At 44.5% G+C, this 24,602-nt stretch overlaps 1 protein-coding gene across 10 annotated transcripts in view; it reads right to left on the bottom strand.

Moving 5' to 3' along the window:
* Positions 1-24,289, bottom strand: part of ncam1a (neural cell adhesion molecule 1a) — an 89,949-nt gene extending 65,660 nt beyond the window's left edge. For 2 of the 10 annotated variants that reach the window (XM_049742626.2, XM_049742624.2), the window contains exon 1: positions 23,988-24,289. In XM_049742626.2, the coding sequence (XP_049598583.1) occupies positions 23,988-24,039 (52 nt within the window). In that variant the 5' untranslated portion in view covers positions 24,040-24,289. The remainder of the gene's footprint in view (positions 1-23,987) is intronic. The other 8 variants (XM_049742627.2, XM_068653107.1, XM_049742630.2 and 5 more) reach the window with 6 other exon arrangements.
* Between the last annotated feature and the right edge of the window lie 313 nt (positions 24,290-24,602).

The following is a 24,602-nucleotide window of genomic DNA, read 5'->3' as shown; positions in this document are numbered from 1 at the left end:
TATTTATGTGTTTACGGGCTGTGAGCCATTAAGGAAGCCGAGCACTCTTTCTCTCTCGACCCAACAATTTCTATTGCACAAACAGGCATGGCCTCAGGAAAAAGGGGGGGGGGGGGGGGGGGGGTAGAAACCCGGTTCTGAGGTTGCATTCATCTCTTGTCCAGCTCCATTAATATATCGACTCGTCATATTGTCAGCATGGTTGCAACAAACGCTTCAAAATGCGAGATTTGAAGTCGATATTTTGGCTTTGACTCCGTCACAAAATCACAGCTTTTCAATTTAAGAGAAAAGGACGACTTATTAAGCAGATCAAAAGCAAGACATCGGGCGGGGTTCATTGCGCGTAATGCGGCGTATCTGTCGGACAATTATAATAACGATGACGTTCATTCCGCCGTAAGAGCAGATGGCAGGTAATCAGCGCTTCATTGTGCTATTAAATGGAGCGAGGAAAGTCAGAGGCAGGCAGCCTCATCTCGTCAGCCTCGGCTCAAAGCAAAAGGGACAAAATCTGATCCCGATGAAATTAAAGCATTGTTTTTTTCAAATTGGCTCATTTTGCTTTAGATCGAAATGAAAAACCACAATCGGTTATAAGGATAAATAATCACAGCCGCTGCCGACGTGTGAGGGATTGTTTTGTACACGAGCGAAATGAGGTTGCGGCCTCGCCCGCAATAATATCCGTCCGTCCATCCGTCACGATGAATCATGAAAAGTGACCCCTTCCTAAGTAGAACGCAATTATTTAACGAGTTTCCATCATCTGTCTGCCACTGTTACTTACTCCCAAAGCTGGCAGACCTTCAACATCAGCACGATGGCGTTAATGCTCCCTGAAAGCCAAAAGAGATCTCCCTTCTTCCACACTAATGAAGACCAACAGAGGATTGCGGCCTTTCTTGGCGCCGAGAACAAAGCCAAAGGAATCTCAGTCGGCTCCCGGCAGTTTGATTTTTTTTTATTTCCCCTCCCTGAAGGCCACGAGGGCGCGCGATAAAAACAGGGAGCGACGAGCGCAAGGTCACGCGGCTCCGGTTAAATCAACTGACAATGTACATTTACATTATTTGGAGCTTTTGCGGCTACAATGGCGGGAAGCAAATACGCTTTCAAAATGATTAATGATAGTCGATGGATTAGTCAGAATCCATATTGGGATGCCTGGAGACGTTGTTGCTAAGTAATACACGGCCACTGCTTGGTTGTTTGTTCACCGAGAGCAATCAGTATGGATGAAATCCCCAACGATGTCTTCTCCCACTAATATGGCCAAATGTAGCTGACGATAAAAGCATTTCCTCAACGTTTAATAATTCACCGCATCATATCGTGCGGTGAGAGATACAATAAGCGCACCCTACTGTTCTCTCCTCTTTACTCATCCTACATTTGTGTTTGTCAGCCCCCCTGGCAGATGTTTTCCATTAGTGCCTCCGCACAATTAAAGTCGACACCCACGCCGGAATTGCCGCGGCGCCGCGTTGCCAGATCGGAAAAACTGAAACAAAATAATCCGAAGACAATTCTTATTTGCGTATATTCTTTATCCTTATCAGTGCATTTTTTTTCTTTAGTCGTGAGCCATATGCTGCTTCACCAAAGGCAATCCATTATAGCGTATAGCGTGCATTTTTCTGTTCGTTAGCATACGATGCTGCTTCATCAATACAAAGACACAAGTTTCTGATTATGACATATGTTGCTAACCAAAACAGCAACACCTCCCAAAGCCTATAAACGCAGATCCAATGGAATGCTTAGATGGTAAATATCTATGCTTTAGTTTCCAGGTGGTCACTAAACAAATAAATGTTACAATATTTGCCTAATGGTACTGGGAGTAGCAGTACTACTTAATTAACAAGAAAAATCCCTATTCAAAACTTGAATGAATGATCTTCCAAAAGCTTGCACTCAACACTCATTTGGATGCCACAAACAACTCCTCGAGGAGTCGCTACCTTCAGAATCCTTGCATGTTGTGTTTGTTTCCAATCCGCCTCCAAGGCAGATGTTCCGCAGTCAAGTTCACCACTCGACTGCACTTGAGGCGCTTCTCCCCCAGAAGCAACCCGAGCTGCATGAATGGAGTCAAAGAAGCCAGAGTGGTCTTGACTTTTTAGAAGAAGAAAAAAACATTTTTCTATATATATCTAGACGTTATGCAGTGGAGATGTTTGCCTGCCTTCATATCAATTTCCGGTACAGAAACATTCTGTGCACTTGGACACTGTATGACTAGACTAAGTCAAACATTGCTTTTGGCTGCTATAACCAATTCCCGAACCTTATATTCAACATTTTTTTCCATTTCCAGACATGTTCCATTCAATAAATCAGACTGAACTCATGCCTCAGCTTACTGGTTCCATTTTTTTTTTTTTTTCAAGACTGAATTTCTCCCTTCCCCAATCAAGCATGGTCGGATAACCAAAACAGCAGCACCTAAAAAGTGGATGAATTTGTGTGAGTCTTACTATGCAAGAACCAAGATGTGTGCAAAGCCTCGCCTTAATAAAGTCGATTTAGATAAATCGTTAAAATGTCAAACCCACTGGTTAAAAAAAATGTAATTGCACGAATAAAGCCGAGGGCTAATCTAGCTTTTGTTTTTTTCTTACTTATCATACATGCGTTGATCATATATGTGATGATCTTTGTCTTGCCTTACGTAGATGGATTTTATTTATTTTTTTCCTCTGTGTGATGATAACGAACTGCTAAGAGTAAAAGACCACACTTATCCACCCGTGGCGTTAGCAATGAAATGTAATTCGACCAAGGTCACTTTCAGATCGAGAGCCTTGGATTCCTAATCTTTACATAACATTTACTCTTTGGCAAGAACAAAAAAAATAAAATTGCACGAGGTCGCTCGCCTTTGTTCACAACCCAGCTAGTTGACGTTGCAACAGTCACACCATTTGAAATTAGCCTAGATTTTCCACATTGAAAAACCACATCAAGTCAGAAGTTGACTAAAATACATTCTTCCCTTTGAAACAATCTAGTTGTTTGCATTCATCGTGGCATATCTAGGCTCAAAAAAGTATTACATATATTTTTTTTCCGAATCATTCACAGCTGTTCAATAGGGCAAAGGAGTGCAAAAATAATTTGGGTGGCAAGTAAACAATTTCATTGCTCACTTTCCGCCAGGTTCGCTGATTGGACTGAACTCCAGCCGCGAAAGGATGGTGGGCTGTGCAGAACCCCCGGCCTAGCTTTAATACCTCTGGCTTTCCATTTTGAGAATGAATCTTTTGATTGATATGTTGCGCCTCACAGTCATACCTCCATTTAGGGGCTCGGCGGCGAGCTATCACACAGCGCCGACAATGCACATACGCGCCCTGAGAAAATTGGGTAATAATACAAGTTGGACATTGGCAATAACTCCATAAAATATCATGTCTTATTTTATTTTATTTTTGTTGGTGGGGGGTGTAACTTCAACCTGTGCACAGCACGCATCAAACTTCATTTTATAAGGGAGATAGCCAGCAAATAAAAAATGTTTTCCAACGTTTTTAAGTCCAAGGCAAATTTGATATCTTGCACACAATTTGCCACTTCAAACTATGTGGCGGGCCGGATTTGGCCCCCGAGCCTTGAGTTTGCACGCGTGGAGACTTCTTCATTTCATTTTGGGTGCAGTCCATTCAGAGGACTCATCTCAAACAGAGCATTAACATTGCATTAATCATCCCACTATTGGTTTGTCATGGCAGGGTGCCAAAGTGTGTAGCCGCAAGTGTTTCAAGCCACATTCCAAAACTGTTTAATCTCCACGAGTCTTTATTCTCTCTCCCTCTTTCCAGTCGTTTGATGCGCGTCTTGAAAAGCAAGTGCCGGCGGCCTGCGCGATTACAACTTGAAAACGACGACAGCGTTTGGCAGCTGCTGGTGGTCGCCCGGCAGATAGGTCGCCGAAGCAGTGGAGAGAAGAATCACCTTAATCAAAAAAATTGAAAAAAAGACGGCCCTGCTTTTGATCTAATTTAATCAAGCTGAAGTAGTCAAAAATAATTTGAAACCGACAAAGCATCCGCATTCGACGGGCCTGCGAGTTAGAAAATTCAAAAAAAAAAAAAGAAATCACCTTTATGTAGTCCCGCGAGCCGAGCTTGCTAAATTCCGACCTGACATTCAGACAGGCCACTTGATATTCGCCGTGCCTGAGACGGGTGAGCACATGGAGGCACATGGAGGCGGGGGTCCCGAATGCACAGTGGCGGGCAGCTGACACAGCAGGCCCCCCAAAAAAAAAAATAGAAGAAAAGGGGGCGGCCTATGGCTTGGACGGCATCCAAGACGTCTTTGCAACTTAATGGCAACCAGATTTGGGAATTGAAACCAAAAAAGTAAGGGAGCTTGTAAAATTTACGAGGTCCTAAGCAGGAGAGAGTTTGACTGGGTGTCGCAAGGTGGTCTTTAAGCGACCCCGTGCTAGCTGTCACGTTTTATTCCCGCATTATTTACTCACGTTGTGAAAAAGATATGACTGCTTCTCGTACTGCTCGGCCTCTTAGCGTGTTGCCTGGAATCTGATACAGTGAATTACAAATTAGCGTCCTGCTCAGCTATTGACTGAAAAAGGCGGCGGAAAATAGAAAGAATTGACCCAAGTGAGAGTTGACCAGTCATCCGCAAAAAGGCATCCATGCATATTTGTGACTTATCAGTTACCATGGCAACAAACGGGGAGTATCTCTGTGTAATGAAAGTCAATATGAGCATACTCATCTGTGTTTTGGCTAATGAACTACCCGAGCGCCCAACGCTGTACTAACTGGAATCTCCCAGGTTAGCTGCACGACTCTCTGCCAGAGACAAACCGAACAAAAAAACCTTGTGCTCTTAACCTTGGTGCTCCACAAAATCATTTTTTTGTAAATGAGACAGATTTTGGCCTCTGCTGTTAATGTGGTGTCCATTTTGTAAGAAGATTTTTTTTACAAATAAGTACTCACCTGTCGAGAAGGATGCAAGGAGAGTCCACCGGAAAGAAAAGAAAAAGAGAAACAGGACAAATTAGTCGAAAATCAGTCTCATAGAAAACAATCAAGAACAAATTAAGGATGACCTTTAAAGTCACTCTGAAACGTATGGCTCTTCAGGGCGATTTATCCTCCACCAGGCAGATCATGTTTGCGCATAATGTCAACAAAGGGCACACTGATTGGAATATTAAAAAGGTGCCACTTGTTTAAAGTAAAAAAAAAAAAAAAAAGCAGCTTCATAAGGATGAGCCGGCACTTAATTCCACCGCCATTGTTTGCTTTTTTTTTTTTTTAATTTGAGTCAGCTTAAAGGATTAGCGGCTGTCTCGAGTTACATCGCAACCTTTTGTCAGAGCGATAGCGCTATAATCGCCGGCGAGATACGGACCATTCATTTGCATGACGCCGCTCCGTTGCATCTTTTAGAAGGTCACCTAGTGTTCCTCCATGGCGCTATAAATGAATGTGTGGAGAAAAGGGCTCACAATTGGACGCTAATCCTCAATGCTAAAGGACTTGTTTGAATGAGCTGCTTACATGCTTTGCTACCAAAAATGGGGCAATTTGGAGGTCAGACAAATTTAAAACTAAGAAACGTAAGAAAGGGAAACTCGCATTTCACACGTGTCCATAAGATAAATTAGTAGTAGATTTGTCAACTGGTAATCAATTACCTAGTTAACCGCTAATTACGCTGATTTATCGGTTGGGGTCAACGGTTTATTCAAATTTGTCCAGATCTTTCAGGCTCCCAACAGTACATGTTTTCTAAATGTTGTCATCCTCCATGAACAAAGACAGATTATCTTCACGTTGGATCAAAATAAGAGCTCGCCTGCAACGTTAATGAGTGCTATCGAAAATAAATGGCTGGAAAATCTGCCACGGAACAGGCTGTTCCATGTTGGAACTTGCACTGCATGAGCTGAACAATGAACTTGACAAAGTTTTAATAAAAAAAAAAAAAAAAAAATTGTGAAGCACATTCTTGAATAGCTCTCAAGGCCACTTTATTCAGTCTGATAAAAGTGGCGGGAAAGAAGCCAACATGGAGGTCTAATTATTAATCTAGCGATGGTCCCACAATGGTAATCACCTCAAGCCTCGCGGGTGCTCAAGAAATCGAGGTCAGTTAAGGCGAGGAAAACGTGTCGACGAGAAAGTCGTGTCGATGAAGAAAATATCAAAAGCATCCCAATCAGCTTCTGAAGCGCCGCCAGCGCCATTCGCAGTTACGCTCAATTGTAAAAATGTTTTCTCCCCGCGTTTTGGCATCCGAGCTGGATTTGATATCTTGTCGGGGCTGCGCGATAAATCAACGGTCAGACGTCTGCGTCGCTTTCAACCCGCTCGGAACCCGGGCCGGCGCCCTTGTGGGGATTACAGAAAATGCAATTATTTTTTTGACCAATATGACAGCGTAATCAAGTCATACCTCAGCAATCTCATTACGGCCCGGTCTCAGGGATGCCTAATTGGAACTCATATTATCTCTTCCCGTGTCTTTTGTCCCCGTATGTCGGCAGATTCGATTCTAATGTCATTAGCGGCTTTTATGCAGGCAATGATCCTCGTGTCTTCCGATAAACGATCGGAGGCTTTTCTACACACGCCCGCCAAAGGCCCCCCGACAACGCTTTCCGCTCGTCGCCTCGGAAATGTGTATAGGGCCAAATGAACATCATTGTGATTCATACTTTTCCATCTGGAATGTTTGTGAAATTAATTAATTTCACAATCGGAATGAATAACAACAACGGCGGCTGTTTGTCATTCGCCAAAGTAATTGGTCTTTGTTTCTTTTTCAAATTCATTGCTAACATTGACTAACCTTTTTTTTTTTTTCAAAATTACTGAGCTTGGCGGCAGATGTTCCCGGAGTTGCAGATATTACCGGAATGAAATCGTACGTGTCTACGATGGCATATTTTGATAGTGTCAGTCAATTTAAGTTAGGCCGATCTGCATTTCTTCCACAACCATAAACTCGAAACGGATCCCTGCAGGCGTTAGACAGGAAATGTTTGTGATTCTCATCAGTGACCTGTCAGGAGTCGGTAAGTGATAGCTCACTCCCCTCCAAAAAAAAAAATCCAATATTTAATAACAATTCCACCATGCCTGTCACCCCGGACGGCACGAGGTCTGATACATCAGCTTTAACTTTGATCAACAACCTCAACAAGGTAAAGAAAAACTTCAGGGCTTCTAAAATTTGAAAACTTGTCAAATTAGATTCGAGTTGACGGATGACTTCTAACTAACAGGAATAGCCTGCCTATCTCCATCTCCTCCAAAAGCATACATTGGATACGGCCATGACATCAGCACTCCAGTAGCCAAAGGCCGTAATTACGGCGACCTCTCGGCGCACTCCAACAGGAGTGCGAAAAAGTCAGCTACAGTAGGAGAGCAGCTTCAATGTGAGCTCATGTCCTCCTTTTGTCTCAATTGCTCACAGATGTCGCTCGCCTCTCATCCGACGTTGTGTAAATAAATACCGGGGGCTTCTAGACGCAAACCGAGTTAATCGGAAACATACTAGTGGATATTGGCGACGTGGGATTGCGCCAAAGAAAAGCGTTTGGGTTGAAAATTGCGGAATGGCATCTGGCAGCAAGCGAGGAACTCGCATGGCCGTGACGTACAGCGGCAAATTAATGAGCGGCGGGAGATAAATCTCCTCAAATGAAATGTTCAGTCTGGTATCGGGTTCCGCTTTGATCCGTGACATCTGCTCCGCATCGGGAGCTAAAAGCAGACGAGGGTTTCCTCAAAGACACGATGGAACGAGGCTACGCGTCCTCCAGCGTAGCCACGCTTCAAAAAAGTCCAGACTCACTTTTGATTTCAGTCCATTGTTAGACATTCCTTAGTGCCTTTTCCAACGGGTTGTTAATCAGCACCTTGGCCGTATGAAGCCGTTTTCCGGCGCTAGCATCAGGTGGCCCGTAAGTACGGCCGGCCTGTATGTCAAAATTCCGCTGACAACATTCTTGACATTATTTGCTCTCTGTAGCACAAAACAGAAGTGAGGAAAGAATATTTTGTCGAGCTGTTTTGAGCCGCTTTTTGGAGCTGATGGCTGCAAATTGACATGGGGCCAGATAAGCCCCTTGGTAGGAGCCTGGCCCTGATTAATTAAAGCCAAGGAAGATGGAGCGGGGGGAAAAAAAAGTATTTTCGCCAGCGGCCATGTCACTGGTTCTTGACTGAGCCAAAGATGATGATGGCTCCAGACAGTAGATCTCTTTCAGATTTGATTGCTTTCTTTTTAAATTGATCACTAGGCAGCAGAATTAACGTTTACATCTCCTGATGTGTTAGTCATGTTTTAGTTTTGGACAAACTCCAAGAGGCCAATAATACATTTTCCCCCAAAAGCTTTTAATCATGTTATATTGACACTTTTTTCCCTCTCTTCAATCATTTTGCAGCAGCATAAAAATGACAGACAGGTAATAAAAGTAAAACAAAAAGTGACAAGTAGGGGAAAAACAACGGGACAAGGGAGCGATGCCATAACAAAGCAGGCGCAGTATTTAATCTGACAAGCGCAGATTTGTTGCATTGCTAACGGAGCTTGCCACTTTGCCTTCAAGAACACGCCCACAGAGACTCGGGAACGTTGTGTTCAGGTGCCAAGAGCCTCCCTAAAGATGCCGGCCAGTTTACAGGTTGCCGTGACCCAAGCGGTTGTAAAAAAAAAAAAAAAAAAAAAAAAGAAAAATCTATGATTCATTAGGTTGGAACGGTAGCTTCAAGTGGAAAAAAAATATATCTTTGAAACTTGACACACTCCAGAGGAAATTGTTGTTAGTCTCCGGTGGCCGGAAATTGTATCATCCATTTTTTTCCCCTCCGGTCATAAGTTCAAACCCAGCTGGGTTTTTGTACGTTGGAGTTCGAGAACGTCCGAATTGCAACGACTGCAGGTGGAAGGCATAATTATGATTAAATGCTCCTACGTGGCTTGGGATGCCAGCTCAGCATCGTGGCGCCCGCCGCGCTTTGTTGATGCAAACAGGCAGGTCATCATGTTTTCACTTAGCCGCCGCCGCCGTCTGCGGTGCGGCATTAACCCAAATAATGAGCCGACCGCGTCTTTCCGCGCATTTACCATCAGAGGCTTCAATTGTCAGGTGAAAATAGACCCCCAATGTTTATTTTTTCAAAATAGGAGCAACCGTGTCAGTCGAGGATGTGCCCGGGCCGAGGCAAACTCACGACCCGCGTGGCTTTTAAAGTCGCCACGTCCCCGTGATGGATCGGAGTCGGGTTCTACAAATACCAGGGGAGAGGAGTCATGGAACATTCCGGATAGAGATAGGTCAGCAGAGATTAGTCAGCACCTTAAATGACCCATCCGCAAGGACGGATGAGGTCTCAAGTATGACCAGGGGCTGTTTGCTTTTATATTTGTTTATTCCAATGATCCAATTGAAGAGATGATTTAAAAGATTAAAATGTCTATTTGCCCGGTCTCATTTGCCAACCTAGTGAAGTTATGTTTGATAGAATCAATCCAGAGACTCGGCGATGACATTGACAGTCGGCGCCAGATGTCGGCCGGCGCAAACTCAGACGGATGAAACGCAACGTCTAATCAAGTCAGCCGCGTCTCGGCGTCTCCTTGCAAGAAAATCTTTCCGGCATCAAACCACCTGTTCAACTGATGCAAAGCCATCCAATTTTTATGAAGATGAAATGACGCCCCCGCCCCGACACACACACAACTCAAATCTCTCAAAAAGCTGATAGTGATTATGCTAAAAAAAATAAAATTAAAAAAAAAGCAATCTTGAACAGCGGCTGACAAAAGGCATGTTGAATACGTGGCTGAAATGCGTCCATTCATCGGCGGCCGCCACTTTCTTAGCTTCCGTCGACATTCCTCGACGCTAGGAACAATGCCGCTACTCCATCCCGCGTGTCTTGACGTTTTTATCTCCGGCCTAGCAGCCACGGACTATTCACAGGCATTGCCTCGACTGATATGACGGCAAAATGACTTTTATAGAGCGGGAAACAACGGTCTTTTCTCCAGGAGGAAATGACATTCATTCCGAGTCTTCAACAACTCGTGTAAAACCAAAGAAGCGAAAAAGAACATGTCTGGATTTGAAACCTGCTCAGGCGGCAAACTGGCTGGGCCTGACTCCGAGCCGCTTGCTTCACGGACCCATTTGATTCCACATGATTGACAAAACATTTGTACACTCAATAAGACATCCTAGCCAGAAAGATCAAAAAATAAAAAAATCTATTTTTCCTCCATCAGTTCAATAATGTCCTGGGCACCCTGGTGATGACCCGCTCATAAAAATAACTGCCAGCCATCTAACGTTGAAAGAGGAGCAGCCAAATGTTTGACTCTCAGCACGTTATTACAGCAACAGTTGGCGCCGAGCGGACAGCTTCTAATGGAGGCCCGCCTGGTGCGGGGACCCCACGGAACAACTGTTTAGAGCACGAAATGAACTGCCGACACGCTCAAGGGGGGCGGGGCCGCTGTGCGTTTGCTTCTCCACCCGCAATAAATATACCCAAGGTGCATTCCGCGGTGAATGTAAAACTCTCGCCACCTCGATGGACACGTTCGCAAGCGGCCGCAACGTTGCCCTACAAATGTTTCTTCCTCACAGTTAATAAATGTTTGACGAAGGCGCCGACAGATTAATCCACTGGCAGCTGATATTAGCATCTGTAAACACTGGCGGGGCAAGGGCACTGCTCCCCCCTTTCATTTTTTTTTTTTACATATTTTCCCCATCCCATTTACGGAACACAGAATTATTGTTTATCAGTGTTTTCTGAACATACTAGGGGCGTTGTAATTTTTTTCTATTTGTGGCTCTCCAGAGATGTTCATGGCCACCCCATGACCAAGAAAAAAAAATAATTCTAGCTCTGCCAGTGTTTGTAAAATTGGCCATGGGAATGTCGTCAAACTTTTTGGTAACACTCCTCCCCCCACACACACACGCACACACCTTCACAAAACGCCAAGGACCAATTTAAGCCTTTTTTGTTGTTGTTTTTTTACTTAACGGATTCCCAGTGTTTAACTGAGCGCAGTGTTGCATTGAAAAGAAGGCTTCTGGCCCGGAGTTGTTTTTGAATTAGTGCCGAGGAAGAAAAAAGAAAAAAGGCACAGAGACTCAACACACAGCACACATTTGCTTATAGTCTATTTGTTATCTTCCTTTGTGCAAAATTAGCCATTTGCACATTCAGAGCTTGCTGCTGCAAAAGCAATCTTTTCAGGGACGTTGCCAACTTTTGCAGAAAAAAAAACAAGAGGGCACATCTGCTTTGGTTGTGTCTTTAATGAAGGATTTTCAACGGATGATGTTCCACCAAATGTGTTTTTAATGGGAAAAAGGTGCAGCAGGGTGAACCGGACTCTCTCACCTCCGCAAGCGAGCGTGACAGCAAGCAAGGGCCTAGCGTAGCCACCATCGCTCACGTGGAGTGGACGTGGCAAGGCTAAGAGGGAAAGGGAGGGACATCCCCAAAGATGATTAATCACGGCTTCCCTTTAGCTGTGGATAATGGGAACGGGCGCGCTGGAACATTCACTCAGCGAGTACAGAAAAGAAAAGAAAAAAAAACTTGGCAGAGGCGCAATCACCTGCCCATAAACTTGACAAAAATAAATGCGGGAATCAATCAAAGCTTCCAAAAGTGGCAATTCCACTCGGGGGGCTCTTGCAGATATTTGGTGAAATTCTCCACTAAGCTTTCACGTTTTTCAAACTATTTTGCCTTTCGTATTTCAATTCATTTCAATGCAAAAAGGTGATTTGAAATACAAATGTTTTGAGTTGCAAGCAAGGCACTGGAGTCAAAAACGCTGACAAATAATAAAGGCAGCGTGCAATTTCTGGCCAAGTATGTGCTCCACCAAAAATGGCTTGCTTAAAGACCCATTTTTGGACACAAGTGGAATTTCACCCACTCCAGAGACTTCACTATTTGTCCACGAGCAATTGAAAAGCTTATTTTCTGCAATATGTCCCCTTGAAGTAAAATTTGAATTTCAAAATAAAATCAGCTATGCAAACGCTATTTGGAGAGGCGCACGCTATCTTATTAGCCTGATTGTCACAACAAAACATAAAATGAGTGGTGGGGGGGCTTAGACATCAGTGTCAAGAATATGCAGAGCTAAACAAGAAAGGCGAGGGAGGGAGGGAGGAAGCTGACATTAAAAATGCGCAAGGCTTAAATGAACTTGCTCTGACATGTAATATCCATCATGGCTGACGGAAACGTGATTGATGCAGATGCACACGCGCGTGCCTCCACGTCGGCCATGCTGCCATTTTCGCAGCGGCGTGAAGGTGATTTGTCAGACTTTTTTTTTTCGATGCGTCTAGACTTTTTCCATTCTTGCCGCAGCGGCGTGGTATTGGAGCCAACTTAATGAAGGAACGAAGCGTGGCGGAAGCGTGACGGCGCACAGCCGGAGGCGACGATACAGGAGACACCGGGAGCGGCCAGAAAACAGAAGAAATATAAAAGGAACGGGAAAGAAAACTTTTCATTGGCCATCGCTGGCGTAGGTCGATATCGTCGGAAACAGATGACCGCCGATACGTCCCCTTTGTTGCCATCAATCATGGGAACTAACACGCAAAGTCATTCCGTGATTTGTCGCCATTTTGTAAATGTTCCCCGGCTCCCTGTGTCGTCCGGAAAAATCAATGAACGGCATTTGGGAAGCTACAATATGTTGAACAGCTTTCAACATTCCAGGCTGGCCGTCACCTTTAGCCTCCCTTTGGCACCAATATGCCAGCCTGCATCATTGTCTCAGGTGAAGCCGAGCAGAAAACAGGGCCGCCCCCCCCCCCCCCCTCCCCTCCCCTCTCCCGCCCTCCCGGTCCCACCGCGTCCATGATAGCGAGGCCGTCTCGGTCTGGCGCCACCTCCTTCAGCCGTAGAGCTAGTTGCGCCTCGTTATTTACGATTACCGGCATAAATGTAGAGCGGCGCATCTGCGATGTCCCTCCGAGGACGGAAGCGGCGTCCACTCCATCAATTCCGTCCATCCCCGTCCCCTTCTTAGCTAATTGGCTTTTGTTTATGAGTTGCGTGATCACCGGCGACAGTGTAATTGGTGCCGTTGCCTACCCGAGTCTAATGGGGGAGTGCTCCGCTGTCGACTTCATTTTTGCCGCAACCTTTTCAATTCCGCGATAAGAATTTCATTGTTCACCATCCGGAACGTGGGATCCGTGCCACGTCGGGTGTCCCCACGGGTCAACCGACCAACTTTGTCTTACAGAGATGGATCGAGTCCCTCAAGTTCCATTAAGAAGGAATATTTTTGCAAGTCGCTGTATGTAGGTTAATGGAATCTCAATTTAGACAAGATAAGCCTGCCCAAAAGCAGCCGGTGACATTTTTGTCGTGCCGCCGTCAACGCCAAATGAACTTCGCGGCCTCCGAAGCCGACGAACAAAAGCAGACAAAAGGAGGCACTGCGGCTAGCGGCGAGAAGAGGAGAGGAGAGTGATTAATGAGGCCACACCGGTCGAGAGCATCCTCCCCCTCCCCCCTCGTGTCTACTCTGGAGTGCGCAAGCAAGTCTACAACTAATGACTCCCGAGATGTCCTCCGATGATATACAATATATTTCCTGCAAACACGACGGCGCCCAAATATCTCCTGGAGAGCAGAGGCTACGCAGGTCGGAAGCAAATTAGACGTCAGCTTTTAAGGAGCGGATTAGAACGAGATCCCTTTCGAAGATGTTCCCGCATAAACATGCCTGTTGATAATTGGCCATAAGTATTTTCTTCTCATTACCAAATGATGGGCGCCGTATCTCATTAGTGTGCTGCTTCACGGATTACTTATTAGCTATCTAAGTGGAGAAAGGAATTCAGGCGTGCGGAACTTCTAAAGGCTAACGACTTTTTGGGGAGTTGGAACTAAATCATGTCAGTGACAGATAATCGAGAGTGAAGTCGCCCGCTTCGGATCAAATGTGGTAAGAGAAAAGGATGTCACATGACATCATCCAACAAAAATGGCCACTTTGTTCAAACAGAGTTGTGTGAGTGGCCTCCCCCCCGCTGACACCAAAATATGCACAGCTGCCGCCCGGTTGCCCAGAAACGGAATGTCATTGCGGAGAGACCCCCCACCCTCGAGGATCGTGTTACAGGAACCACGGCCGGCCCAACGAGCACGCCCTGACATCCCATTTTTCCGGCGCCGCTCACTTTTAATGAGATAACTTTAAAAACGGGGCCGACTGGATGAAAGGCAACGCCGAGCACCGGCGAGCATCGCCTTGCCGTTATTGAGTTGTGGCTATCATTTTACAAAAGCTGAAAATCATCTTTGGGTTCATTTAGTTACAACACAAAGTGGACATTTTAGATCTTAAAAGGAAATATCTCCTCTCGCCAAAGATATCTCCGTTTAACCTCGTTGAAAAGTCAGACGGCGATTAAAGGAGTCGAATATCGTTGTGAAGTTCTTTCCTCGACTCACACTGAGGGGCCGCTACTGGACGTGCTTTAAAAAGGAACGTCGGGTTGCCCAAGCTCTCGCTTATTAACCCGACGGGTGTTTGATTTTTTTTCGAGGCCGCTCTCTCTCTCTCTTCTATCTCCAAGATGAAGCTGGCATTTGAGGTTCCCCCCTCGAGACAGGAAAGCCATTGGCAAGTAAGAGGAGCCATCTCGGCAAATGAACTCATTAAGCTGCTCCGTGTCAACAAATAAACGGTGTCCTGAGATTGTTGGCCGCACAAAGATTCAAACGAATCGGCCAGGTAGGGTGGCAAGGAAAGACTCGAAGCCAAACGAGCTTTGCAGCTCAGACATGTTTGAATGCAAAGCTCATTAAAGTTGGCACACAAAAGCAAGATGCGCTCCCTAATGAGCGGACGCTTTGGGGAAGCTGCCCATGACAGCCTCCACTGTATCCAAATGCGAGTGGTCTCATGCATGGCGGGACTAACAACCGGGTCTTTCTCAGTAGCTTCGCCGTCTCGCCGGACCCGCCTCCTCCCGTGTAGCTAACATTCCCAAACTAGTCACCCACATGCAATTTAATAAGCCTGTATAGGTCTGTGCAAAATAAAAAAAAATATTTAGCCAGTGCTCCCGGGTTGCTTCCTCTTCAATTTTCAAAGTGACCGAGAGCCATTTTGATGTGCTACCTGTTTGAACAAAAAACAAACACGTGATTCAAAAATGATCAGAGCCTTCCCGAGGAAATGGGAGCGGGCCAAAGCCACGGGAGGTTACAATAGCGCCGGTGCCAGCTTGGCAACGCCAAGCTGAGTCGAGCGGAATAACTCTCGGGGAAACGTTTCACACAGAGCTAGGAGCCCCAGCCACGCTCCAGGAAAGTTAAACTGGAATCAAAGTGTAACCCGTGGCAAATTGCTGGCAAATTTACGCACAAAGATTCTTTTTGTTTTTGGATCCATTTGGGAGTGAGCAGCTTGTTCATAATGCATAATGTTGACACAAATCTGTTGGACTGTTTGATTTTTCTCGACAGCTAACAGACTAAAATCGGAGCACCGGAGAGTGAACTTCGTTGGGCCTCTTTCATTGACTTCGTAAAATAAAACCTGTCTTTCCACGCTCGATTAAGAAACGCCAGCAATGAGTCGGGTGCACTTAAGTGTGGCACGTCGTCACGTGTTTTACGCTTGCTCTGCCTGCGCAATTACGGCAATTTTTCCCAAAACAAGCCGTCGCTCCTGATTGATGGCGCGCCAATTTAGCCAAGCTACTTGTGCTGCAACCCTATTAAACTTTTAGCGGGGCAACAGCTGCTCATGCATTTACATCAGCAGTAGCACCCCCATAAAAAAAAAAAAAAAAAAAAGAATCTCGCTATTTTTGGAGCCTTCTCTCGCCATTGCCGCAAAAGCGAAAAACACAAATTAGGCGACGCACAGATGACGCTCAGTCCTTCATTCAATCATGCATATTAATAGGAACATCTTTCCGCATATCACTCACGACAACTGCCTTGAATTTTAGACAGGGTGGCTCCATATAAGAAAAAAAAAAACGCATTAACGTCGATAAATAACCGGGAAATAAGACATTAGCATTTTGTAGCGGCAACATCATTCCCCTTTAAGGGCCATCAATGCAGATTTGTTGCAGAGCCTAACGTGAACGTGAATAGTCAATTCCTTTGATTTGCTGCTTCTCATTTTAGCCTGTAGGATGGGTAAAGACAAAAAAATCTATTGGAATAAATCAATGTCTCAAAGGTTCAGGAGGAAATTTGGAACTGGACTCTATTTGCCGGTTTTCCTCTAGAGGACAGTTTGCGCTTGATCTCGGAAAAGAGCACGCGAGTGAAAAGAAAGCCATAAATCCAGCGCTTGGAGCCCAGCCCCCTTGACAACACTCCACATTGTGTTCTGACAAGGAGCCAGGCCAGGCACCTTTATTCAAGGCCCAGCTCACGGCCATTTGGTTTTCTCCCCCGGGGTGGTGTGTGCGCTCCACCTCCAAACAGTCAAAGTCTTAGAAATGACAACCCATCAAACGCAACAGACAGACCCTGAACACATCATGAACAAGTTGGAGGAGGGGGGGTGGATTGTTGACATTTTCGATTCATTTTCAATTCTGCTCAGAATCACAGGAAGATGGAACCTATCCCAAGTGATTTGGGGAAAAACCTGGACTGGATTCTTCTAAGTGGCTTTACAACCAGTTGGTGTCCATTGGAAAATAATCGTTTTGAAATTGCGACAGCTTGAGCATTTAAGAGGCAACATGAGCTTCATTGAATATTTAACTTCGACACCCTGACATATGAGGATGCACGCCCCAAAAAAAATCAATAGTCCCTGATGATTTGAAGATGGGTTGCGCATCAGCAATTGATACCACCTAAAAATCTGACCTTTTTGGTGTGCCAGACTTTCAACAAAAAAATCAATAGGTTGGGTTCTCACTGTACCACGGGAAAGTTTGGAAAACATTAGGAAAAATGATCTGAGGGGTGATGTGGGATTATTACTAATTTTGGATTCTGGTACTCGACAACATGTTTTCGTGCAAGAAACAGCAACTTGAAATCTTTTCTGTGGGCCATGTGCTTCCCATCACGGAGACTCTGTTGCCAGCCAACAACACGATTATTTCCAACGGCGTGACCTCATCACCACACATTTCCAGGCTTCTCATATCGGACGCTACCAACTAATTAGATGACGACTGACATGACGTTTTGATGGAAAAGGTCCTCAGAGCATGTCAAATAAACGTCTCCGGCCGCGTTTTATCTCCTTCCCACCGGGTGACAGCGTTCACGCAATGAACATCAAGCTACAACACAAGCCAGACTGCACTTTTGCTAGCTTTATTATCTCATTTCCATTTTTGGAAACCTCAAAAATTTGGACTGAACTGAAAAAGACCTGAAAATATTTTTAGTGCGAGCCAAGCAAGGGGGAAAAAAATTCCAGAGGTCACATGAACAGACAATTATCATCTCGCTCGTGCCACTGGCGCCCCCCCGAACATAGACGTCTTGCTTTGTCTCACAGATAAGTGATAACACAATATCAGAGACGGAACAACCGGTTCTGCTTTCTTATCTTTGCGCTAAAACAAAGGATAGTGCACGAGGAGACGTCTTTACAAGGAAAGGGAAAATATTTTTGACAATTACTGCAAAGTATCACAAATATCAGACAAGGAACCTAAACTTATTGGACTGGGCAATACCGAAAGGGAGACGAAACTACTCATTTGGATAATAACCACCAAATATATATCATGAAACCAGAAAGAAACTTTCTCCTAGAGAAATTGCAAGATGCGAGAAAGGCAAAATTCATGCCACATGACCCCATGGTGCCTTTCCGGTCTTGGAAAAAGACCGGCGGGCCACAGAGGATGCTCGCCTCAAGAATGTGCTCACGTTGCCAATTCAGACAGCAAACAACCAGTTGGTGCATCTCACAGCATTTTAGTCCACCCGTTGAGGGCGAGGGGGGGGGGGCAACACAAAGACTGAGGCGTCTTAAAACCCGCGGGGGTAATTTCAGCAGACTGATCCCCCGCCGTGGTTGCTAGGCATTACATCATGATGGTGAGTCATAACAAGGGGTCATGAGGCGGTTAAGAAAAAAGGTACAAAGGCGCGGCGACGGCTCATCTTGGAGCCAAAGAGTCGGTCCTGGACTTGGTCGATAAATCATTAACCGGCGCTTGTTTGGAAGGTGCCGAGGTCAGCCGACGGTTGGGAAAACTGGACTGTTTAGTTTTCAGAACTGACTGGAGTGCATTTTATTTGGATTTTGTTTTCATTCACCACCAAACATCTAGTCTTGATTTAATCACAAATACTTTGCTGTCCAAACAAGTTCATTTTTGTGCAATTTACATGTCAGATGATTCAAATTTCCAAGCAGTGAGCACATCCGTTTGCATGGCATGGGCAACTTGTGCTTTGAAAATGTTCAGCTCACCCAGTGTCAATCGTGTCCTCGGCAAGTTCCTCCTGGGACCAAATACAAGGTGAACTTTGATTCTTCATTAGTTTTGTTCTCCTTGGATGTTAATGGCCGCTAATTTGTTTATTTGGTGCAGGCTGGCGCTGCAGCGCTGTGTTTTCTCTTCATTATTTCTTCATTTCTTGCAAGGTTCACAAAACGCTCCTGTGCAAGCGTGCCTTTCCCTTCTTGTTAACAACACCTGCCACACTCTGCTTCTAAATGGCTTGCAATAGAAAAGGACTCAGCCAATCAGCAACATGTAAACGTTGCTTCTGATTGGCTGACAGAGATTCCAATCTACCTTTTGTACATGATATTGCAAAATTGATTTTTGCAGCATGGTAAGTACTAAATTTTGGACACTGCGGTGAGTGGAAGCGCCAAGCCGTATCTGTAAGTGGTGTTGGTTAGGGAGCAAACACGTTAATTGACCGCAACTCTTTCTTTTTTTTTTTTCCTAACCCGTATCCACTGGAAGCAAGCAAAAACAAAACAAAGCAAAGGCATTACTGGGGATTACTTGACAAGATAATCTAAGGCTCTCAATCGCGACACCATCTTGAGAAGCAATCACACACATCCGCCATAATGCTAATGGCTTGTTGCTCCAACATTAAAGAGACTGTGGAAAGTTAGCATGATGTACAAATTTGTTATAATTATAATTATTTGCGGCATCTAGAAACAAAAATAATCCAATTGCAAGGAGGATAATTGCGAGTAAAGAAAGACTAATATTACTGCCGCACTGAGAAGATGAGTTGAGTTTACTGCCATTATAGAGTCATTATAGAGATTTTTTTTTCTCCCCCGCCGTACGAGGTGTGGTTTTGCCGCAGTCCTTTCCAGGATGGACCATAATCTTGGCACTTATCAAGATTAAACGACAAGAGCACATAGTACAAATTAGAACTAGGATTTACTATACGTTTAATGAGACGTAAACCACCGACATAGGTTGAAATACAGACTGCACGTGTTTTTGACATCATCGGAACCACATTAAAAGTCCTTTCCTCTTCCTAAAAATGAGTCACAGTTAATACTGTGGAAGTAATGCTCTGCATATGAGACCGGACCGGGAAGCTTTTTGGTATCAATTTTGTGTTCCTTCTTCCCCCACATTCACTTTTCAATAGAGCTCCCACAATGCAAATGGCTCACGGCTCCATTCACGCACTTATTAATATGCAGAAGGCCGGCCCATCGCCGACTAACAGTGGCAGGAGATGAAATACAGCGAGCGACTGTCAAATACGAATGGTACACTAACGAATTCAGTGTGAAGAAATACGCTGAGCATTGATGAAGAATGAAGGCATTATTTAGCTTCGGACCCAACTGTGTTTGCTGATATGCAGTTTTGGAACAGCCACACCACTTCCTTTATACTCGCTCGACATCGAATGATAAATATTAGACAAGAAGTGCTTTTATTTCTGAAACTGTGTGAACAAAAGTGTTGGAACACGTTACAGATTTGCTTTGCCTGTTAAGATGACCTACAGCAACAACAACAAAATACAACACTATCTTAAGAACGCCCCACTAGCTTAATGCTAACATATAATGGAAAATGCCATTGATATGCTAACATTAGCGCAACACTCACAGGCATATATTCTTTATCTTCTACCAAAATGACTGATATTGCAGCATCTTACTGAGTCATAGTAGTACTAAAATAATAGTAGAAGTGCGGCGTTAAATCATGATGCAAAAACTTCCCATTTGTGTTAATTTTTATTTATGTTTTTATGACATACAATGTTATGAAGTGCTATTTCCTTACAAGTGGATATAAAAAATGTAATAAAAATGAAGCATTTCATGGATCCAGAGGATTTTTGAGCAGTCGTATTCCTCCTTCCCAAAAACTTTATTATGTTCTGATAGTGAGATGCAACAGCGTGTTCATCGTGTCACTTTTACACGCAGATGGTGCAGTGACAAAGTTCCAGAGGCTCCTATTTATTCTGAGCGGGACCTTATAATTTTCCTCTTGTTTGGCTGCTTTTTTTCCCTCCAGTTCCCCATAGTTCAAAAATAGCCCATATGATTTTCATAGCGGCTTTGAACGCACACAACCGCACGGTAGTTAAAGTCACATGTGTTTGCCATTTAGCAGTTGTACAATTTCTTTTGCAACTTTCACTGTGTTCTCGTCTTTTTTGCGGATAAGTGGGAACAATTAGGATCCAATGCTGTTCTGCTAAATGATGTTTGCCTCGACTTGAGCTCGAGTGGCCAAATTTGAACAAAGTATAGAAAAGAGAGTACAAACACGAAACGATATTAGACTGCCTGAGTTGTTAAGCCTGGGGGGGAGGGGGGGGGGGGGGGGAGCAGCGGCCCTGCGCTGTTAATTTGATGTTTATTTAGCGGAGATCTCTCACGTCTGGATCCTGCCGAGTCGACACATCATTCTCACTGAAGCAAATTAATGCAATGTGATTTTTCACACGGGCAATAATGTCGGCATTGACGCTGGCCGAGCTAGGACTGAAAACAGATTCGTGATAGCAATTTGTGAAACAGCAAGGGGGTTAATATAGCACCCTGCTGGACGCCGGGGAAATATGAAAATGTGTTTTTTTTCAAATTAAACTGCATTCTAGGGCCAACGAGGACTTGTTTCTCTGCCTCATCAGTTATACAATTTAGACGCGAAAACGCCCAGAATGGAAGTCAACTCCTTTTCAAAGAAGTCTGAAATCATCCGTGACATGACAAATTTAAAGCTCATCATTTAATCGCAACAATACCACAAGCCAGAGAGGGAGAGCCGGTCACGACACAAGACCGCATTTTCGATTTTGTCGACTCGTCGAAGCAAAACAACTGTATGGTTTTGATTTGCTGACAAAAACAGGAAAGCCCTTGTCAAATTGTGGCTAATTGTCAATTCAGCTAATTTGACTGGAAGCAAATGCAGCGTGATGCAACACATCACAAAAAATGAAATCAGGATGCTGTCAAGACACTCAAGCAGCATCGACTTTCTTTTTTGGGGTGAATATACAGTACATTATCTTGAGTCTCATTTCAGCAACCTCAAAATTTAATTACCACTGAACCGAAACAGGAACCGGAAATCAATGAAGCCAATTAAGTTGCTCAGCGTTCTCCTAAGTAATACCGCCATTACCCTTTTTAATACACCCCGGCCTATCAAATAATGCGATCAATTTCTTTGACTTTCTTCGTCTGCCGCAACAGAGCACCATCACCTCACAGATCTCTAATTATCTCCGTCTTGCTTCTTTTCACTGTTTTTCTTTATGAGCCTACGTGCACTGCGGCGACTTTCTTAAAATAGCTCTGAAAGATCCCAAGCAACGCAATATCGTCGACCAGAGTGTAGAAAGGACACGCTAGCCGAGCTGATCGATCTGCTAATAAATAAAAGTGGTTCAAAGCCACCTGCCTCAAAACATGGGATACAGACTAAAGACTGCAAAAAAAACATCACATCTGAATGTATATTTTTAGTAGTGTCAATTCTAAAACGTTGTGAAGCTCATGAATATTCCTCCTAAAAAGAGGTATAGTGTGCTCGCTTCAAGCTGTTTATTATTCCCCCCTGTAAAAGCCTTTCTGTATTTGTAAGTAGGAAGAATATCGCTAAGCCGCATGAGCGCGAGGTTAACGTACATTATTCATCCCACCCTACGCAACAACAGTAGCCTACGGCAAGTGCAGAGGTTAGCGTCTCAAGCGGCTTTTAAACTCTAATCAACAATTGACTCCAACTCCTACTTAGGGGCTTACTTCAATCCCATAACTAAAACAAACACAAATAATTGTTGTACAGTGATATATAAGAACCCAGAACCACGATGAATTTAACCATATATTCACGATAATCCCTTAGTTTAATGCTAATGTGCACCAGCTAATAGAAATGTGTATTTATGTTACGGTAATTATAAAATTTATTTAATTAAGATGTGACTGTAAATCAGGGGTGTTAAATTTGTTTTTTTCGCGGGCCGCATTGTAGTCATAGCTTCTTTCGGAGGGCCATTATGACTGTCAACCCAAATAAATGTATGAGCACCTCATATTATATACAGTAAAAGCTACAAAACAAACTGACAAATAACTCGTTTTCAAATCAGACGAGTAAAAACTGGTCAAATATTAAAAAAAAAAGATATTAAAAGTGAAGACAATTTGCAATTCTAGTAATGACACACGAATTTGACGCACAATTTGTCTTCGCGGGCCACATAAAATGATGTGGCGGGCCGTATCTGGCCCCCGGGCCTTGAGTTTGACACCTGTGCTGTAATTAATGAATTTACTTTGGGATCTGAATGCAGATATACGAATACGTGTATGTACATATGCGTGTGTTATATGTATCCATATTCATTCACACATACGTCTTTGGATTTTTGAAAAGCGCTATAAAAATTTTATGAATTATTATTATAAGCTAACCCCATTAGCAATATGGTTATTGCTGTCATTTCAATGACAAATCGACTTGACCCACAAGCGACCAGATGTGGTATGCTTGCAAGTTGCCAGTGGAAACGCATCAACAGCAAATACCGTGCTAAAAATACAAATTTTGGCTGTAAAATATAGACTAATTTGCCAGTAAATATTTCATCCGATGCTGTAGTGCTGGTCAACCTGCAGGTTTCAACAGCACACATGGGCTAAATATAACAGTTGGCGTATGAAGAGAAACAGAACCGGGTGCCGACAATGCCTAACTTTGCTCTTTGTAACCGGGCGGACGTCTCGTAAATCAACTATTCTTCCTTTCTCCAAAGGCCCCTGGGAGCCCTCCAAACTACACTTGGGGTCGCCTATAGAACTGGAGGACAGATGTAAGGGGGAGGTGGAGGAGGTTTGAGGCGCTTGTGGGCTTGGGGGGGTTAAAAAAAGGCTCCCCCTAACCACAGGAGCCTCGGGATTGGAAGCTATTGTATACACGCGATGACTATTCAGCAGTCTCCAACCGGATTAAACAGCACAGTTGGTTCTGTCTGGACTCTCAACTAGAAACCTCTTTCCCATCCACACATGGGAAGAGACAACCGCAGAAATGTGTTGAAATAAAATAAGCAACAAAATACGGAAACAGACAAAAGAGGAACAGTCCAGACAGTTTTTAGTCAAGGTGGAAAAAACAACTTTTGAATATGTGCACCATGCACCATGCCGCATTTGACACGTCAGAATGGAGAAAGAAAAAAAAAAAAAAAACAGCCTTGGAATGGAATTGTGCGAAGTGGGTGATGCGCCAGCAACCCCGCCACAAAATAGCCTACAGTTATTTATAAAAGCAAGTTTGAGCCCGATAAACTGATTCCAAGCTGCCACGTTTCATTTCAATCCTCGCAACTTTTGGTGCGAGCGCGTCTCCGCTGGGTAACGCGCCTCCGGTTGGCCGCCGGTGGCTCCGGAGGATGCTGCACCAGCACCTCAATTAAAAATAATAAGAATAAAAAGCTCACCTGCGCAGGCGATGTAGAGGAATCCCCAGAGGATGTCCCTTATTTGAAGCATCTTTAAGATGGACTCGTGATATTCTCCTGGTTTTAGAAAAAAACTGGTAAACAACAGCCAGCGGGCGCCTTTCGCTCTGTGCTCCTTGTCGCTGCCCGTGTGCGCGCAACAATGAGTGACAAGCAGCGGCAGCGGCAGCGGCGGCAGCAGCAGCAGCAGCGGCAGCAGCAGCAGCCGAAGCACTCACACGCACACACGCACGCGCGCACAAACACACGCACGTTCACGCGCTCAATTGATACCAACGTGATTACTCCGCCCGGTGGCCCCTCGCTTGCACAACATGCAATTGCACGGAGGAGGGAGGGAGGATGGAGGAGGATGGAGGAGAAGGAGGAGGAGGCGCTTGATAAAGTAGTGCGCGGAGCAGGCGGAGGAGACAGCAGATGGTCCGTTAATTCGGATTATTGAGCTCACGCAAACTGCCCGTTTGCGGTTCAGGAGCGACACGGGAGGCGCTCAAGAGCAAAAAGTTGTATTTTAATAATTAGGAAGAATATACATGGGCGAAATTGATTATTTGATTGGTAGGGGGCATCTTCGAGGAAAATGTAATAATAAAA

Source organism: Syngnathus scovelli, chromosome 15, assembly GCF_024217435.2.
Source record: "Syngnathus scovelli strain Florida chromosome 15, RoL_Ssco_1.2, whole genome shotgun sequence".
Taxonomy (NCBI): Eukaryota; Metazoa; Chordata; class Actinopteri; order Syngnathiformes; family Syngnathidae; genus Syngnathus; species Syngnathus scovelli.
The sequence above is the reverse complement of the archived record's forward strand: the minus strand, read 5'-3'. Positions and strand labels throughout refer to the sequence as shown.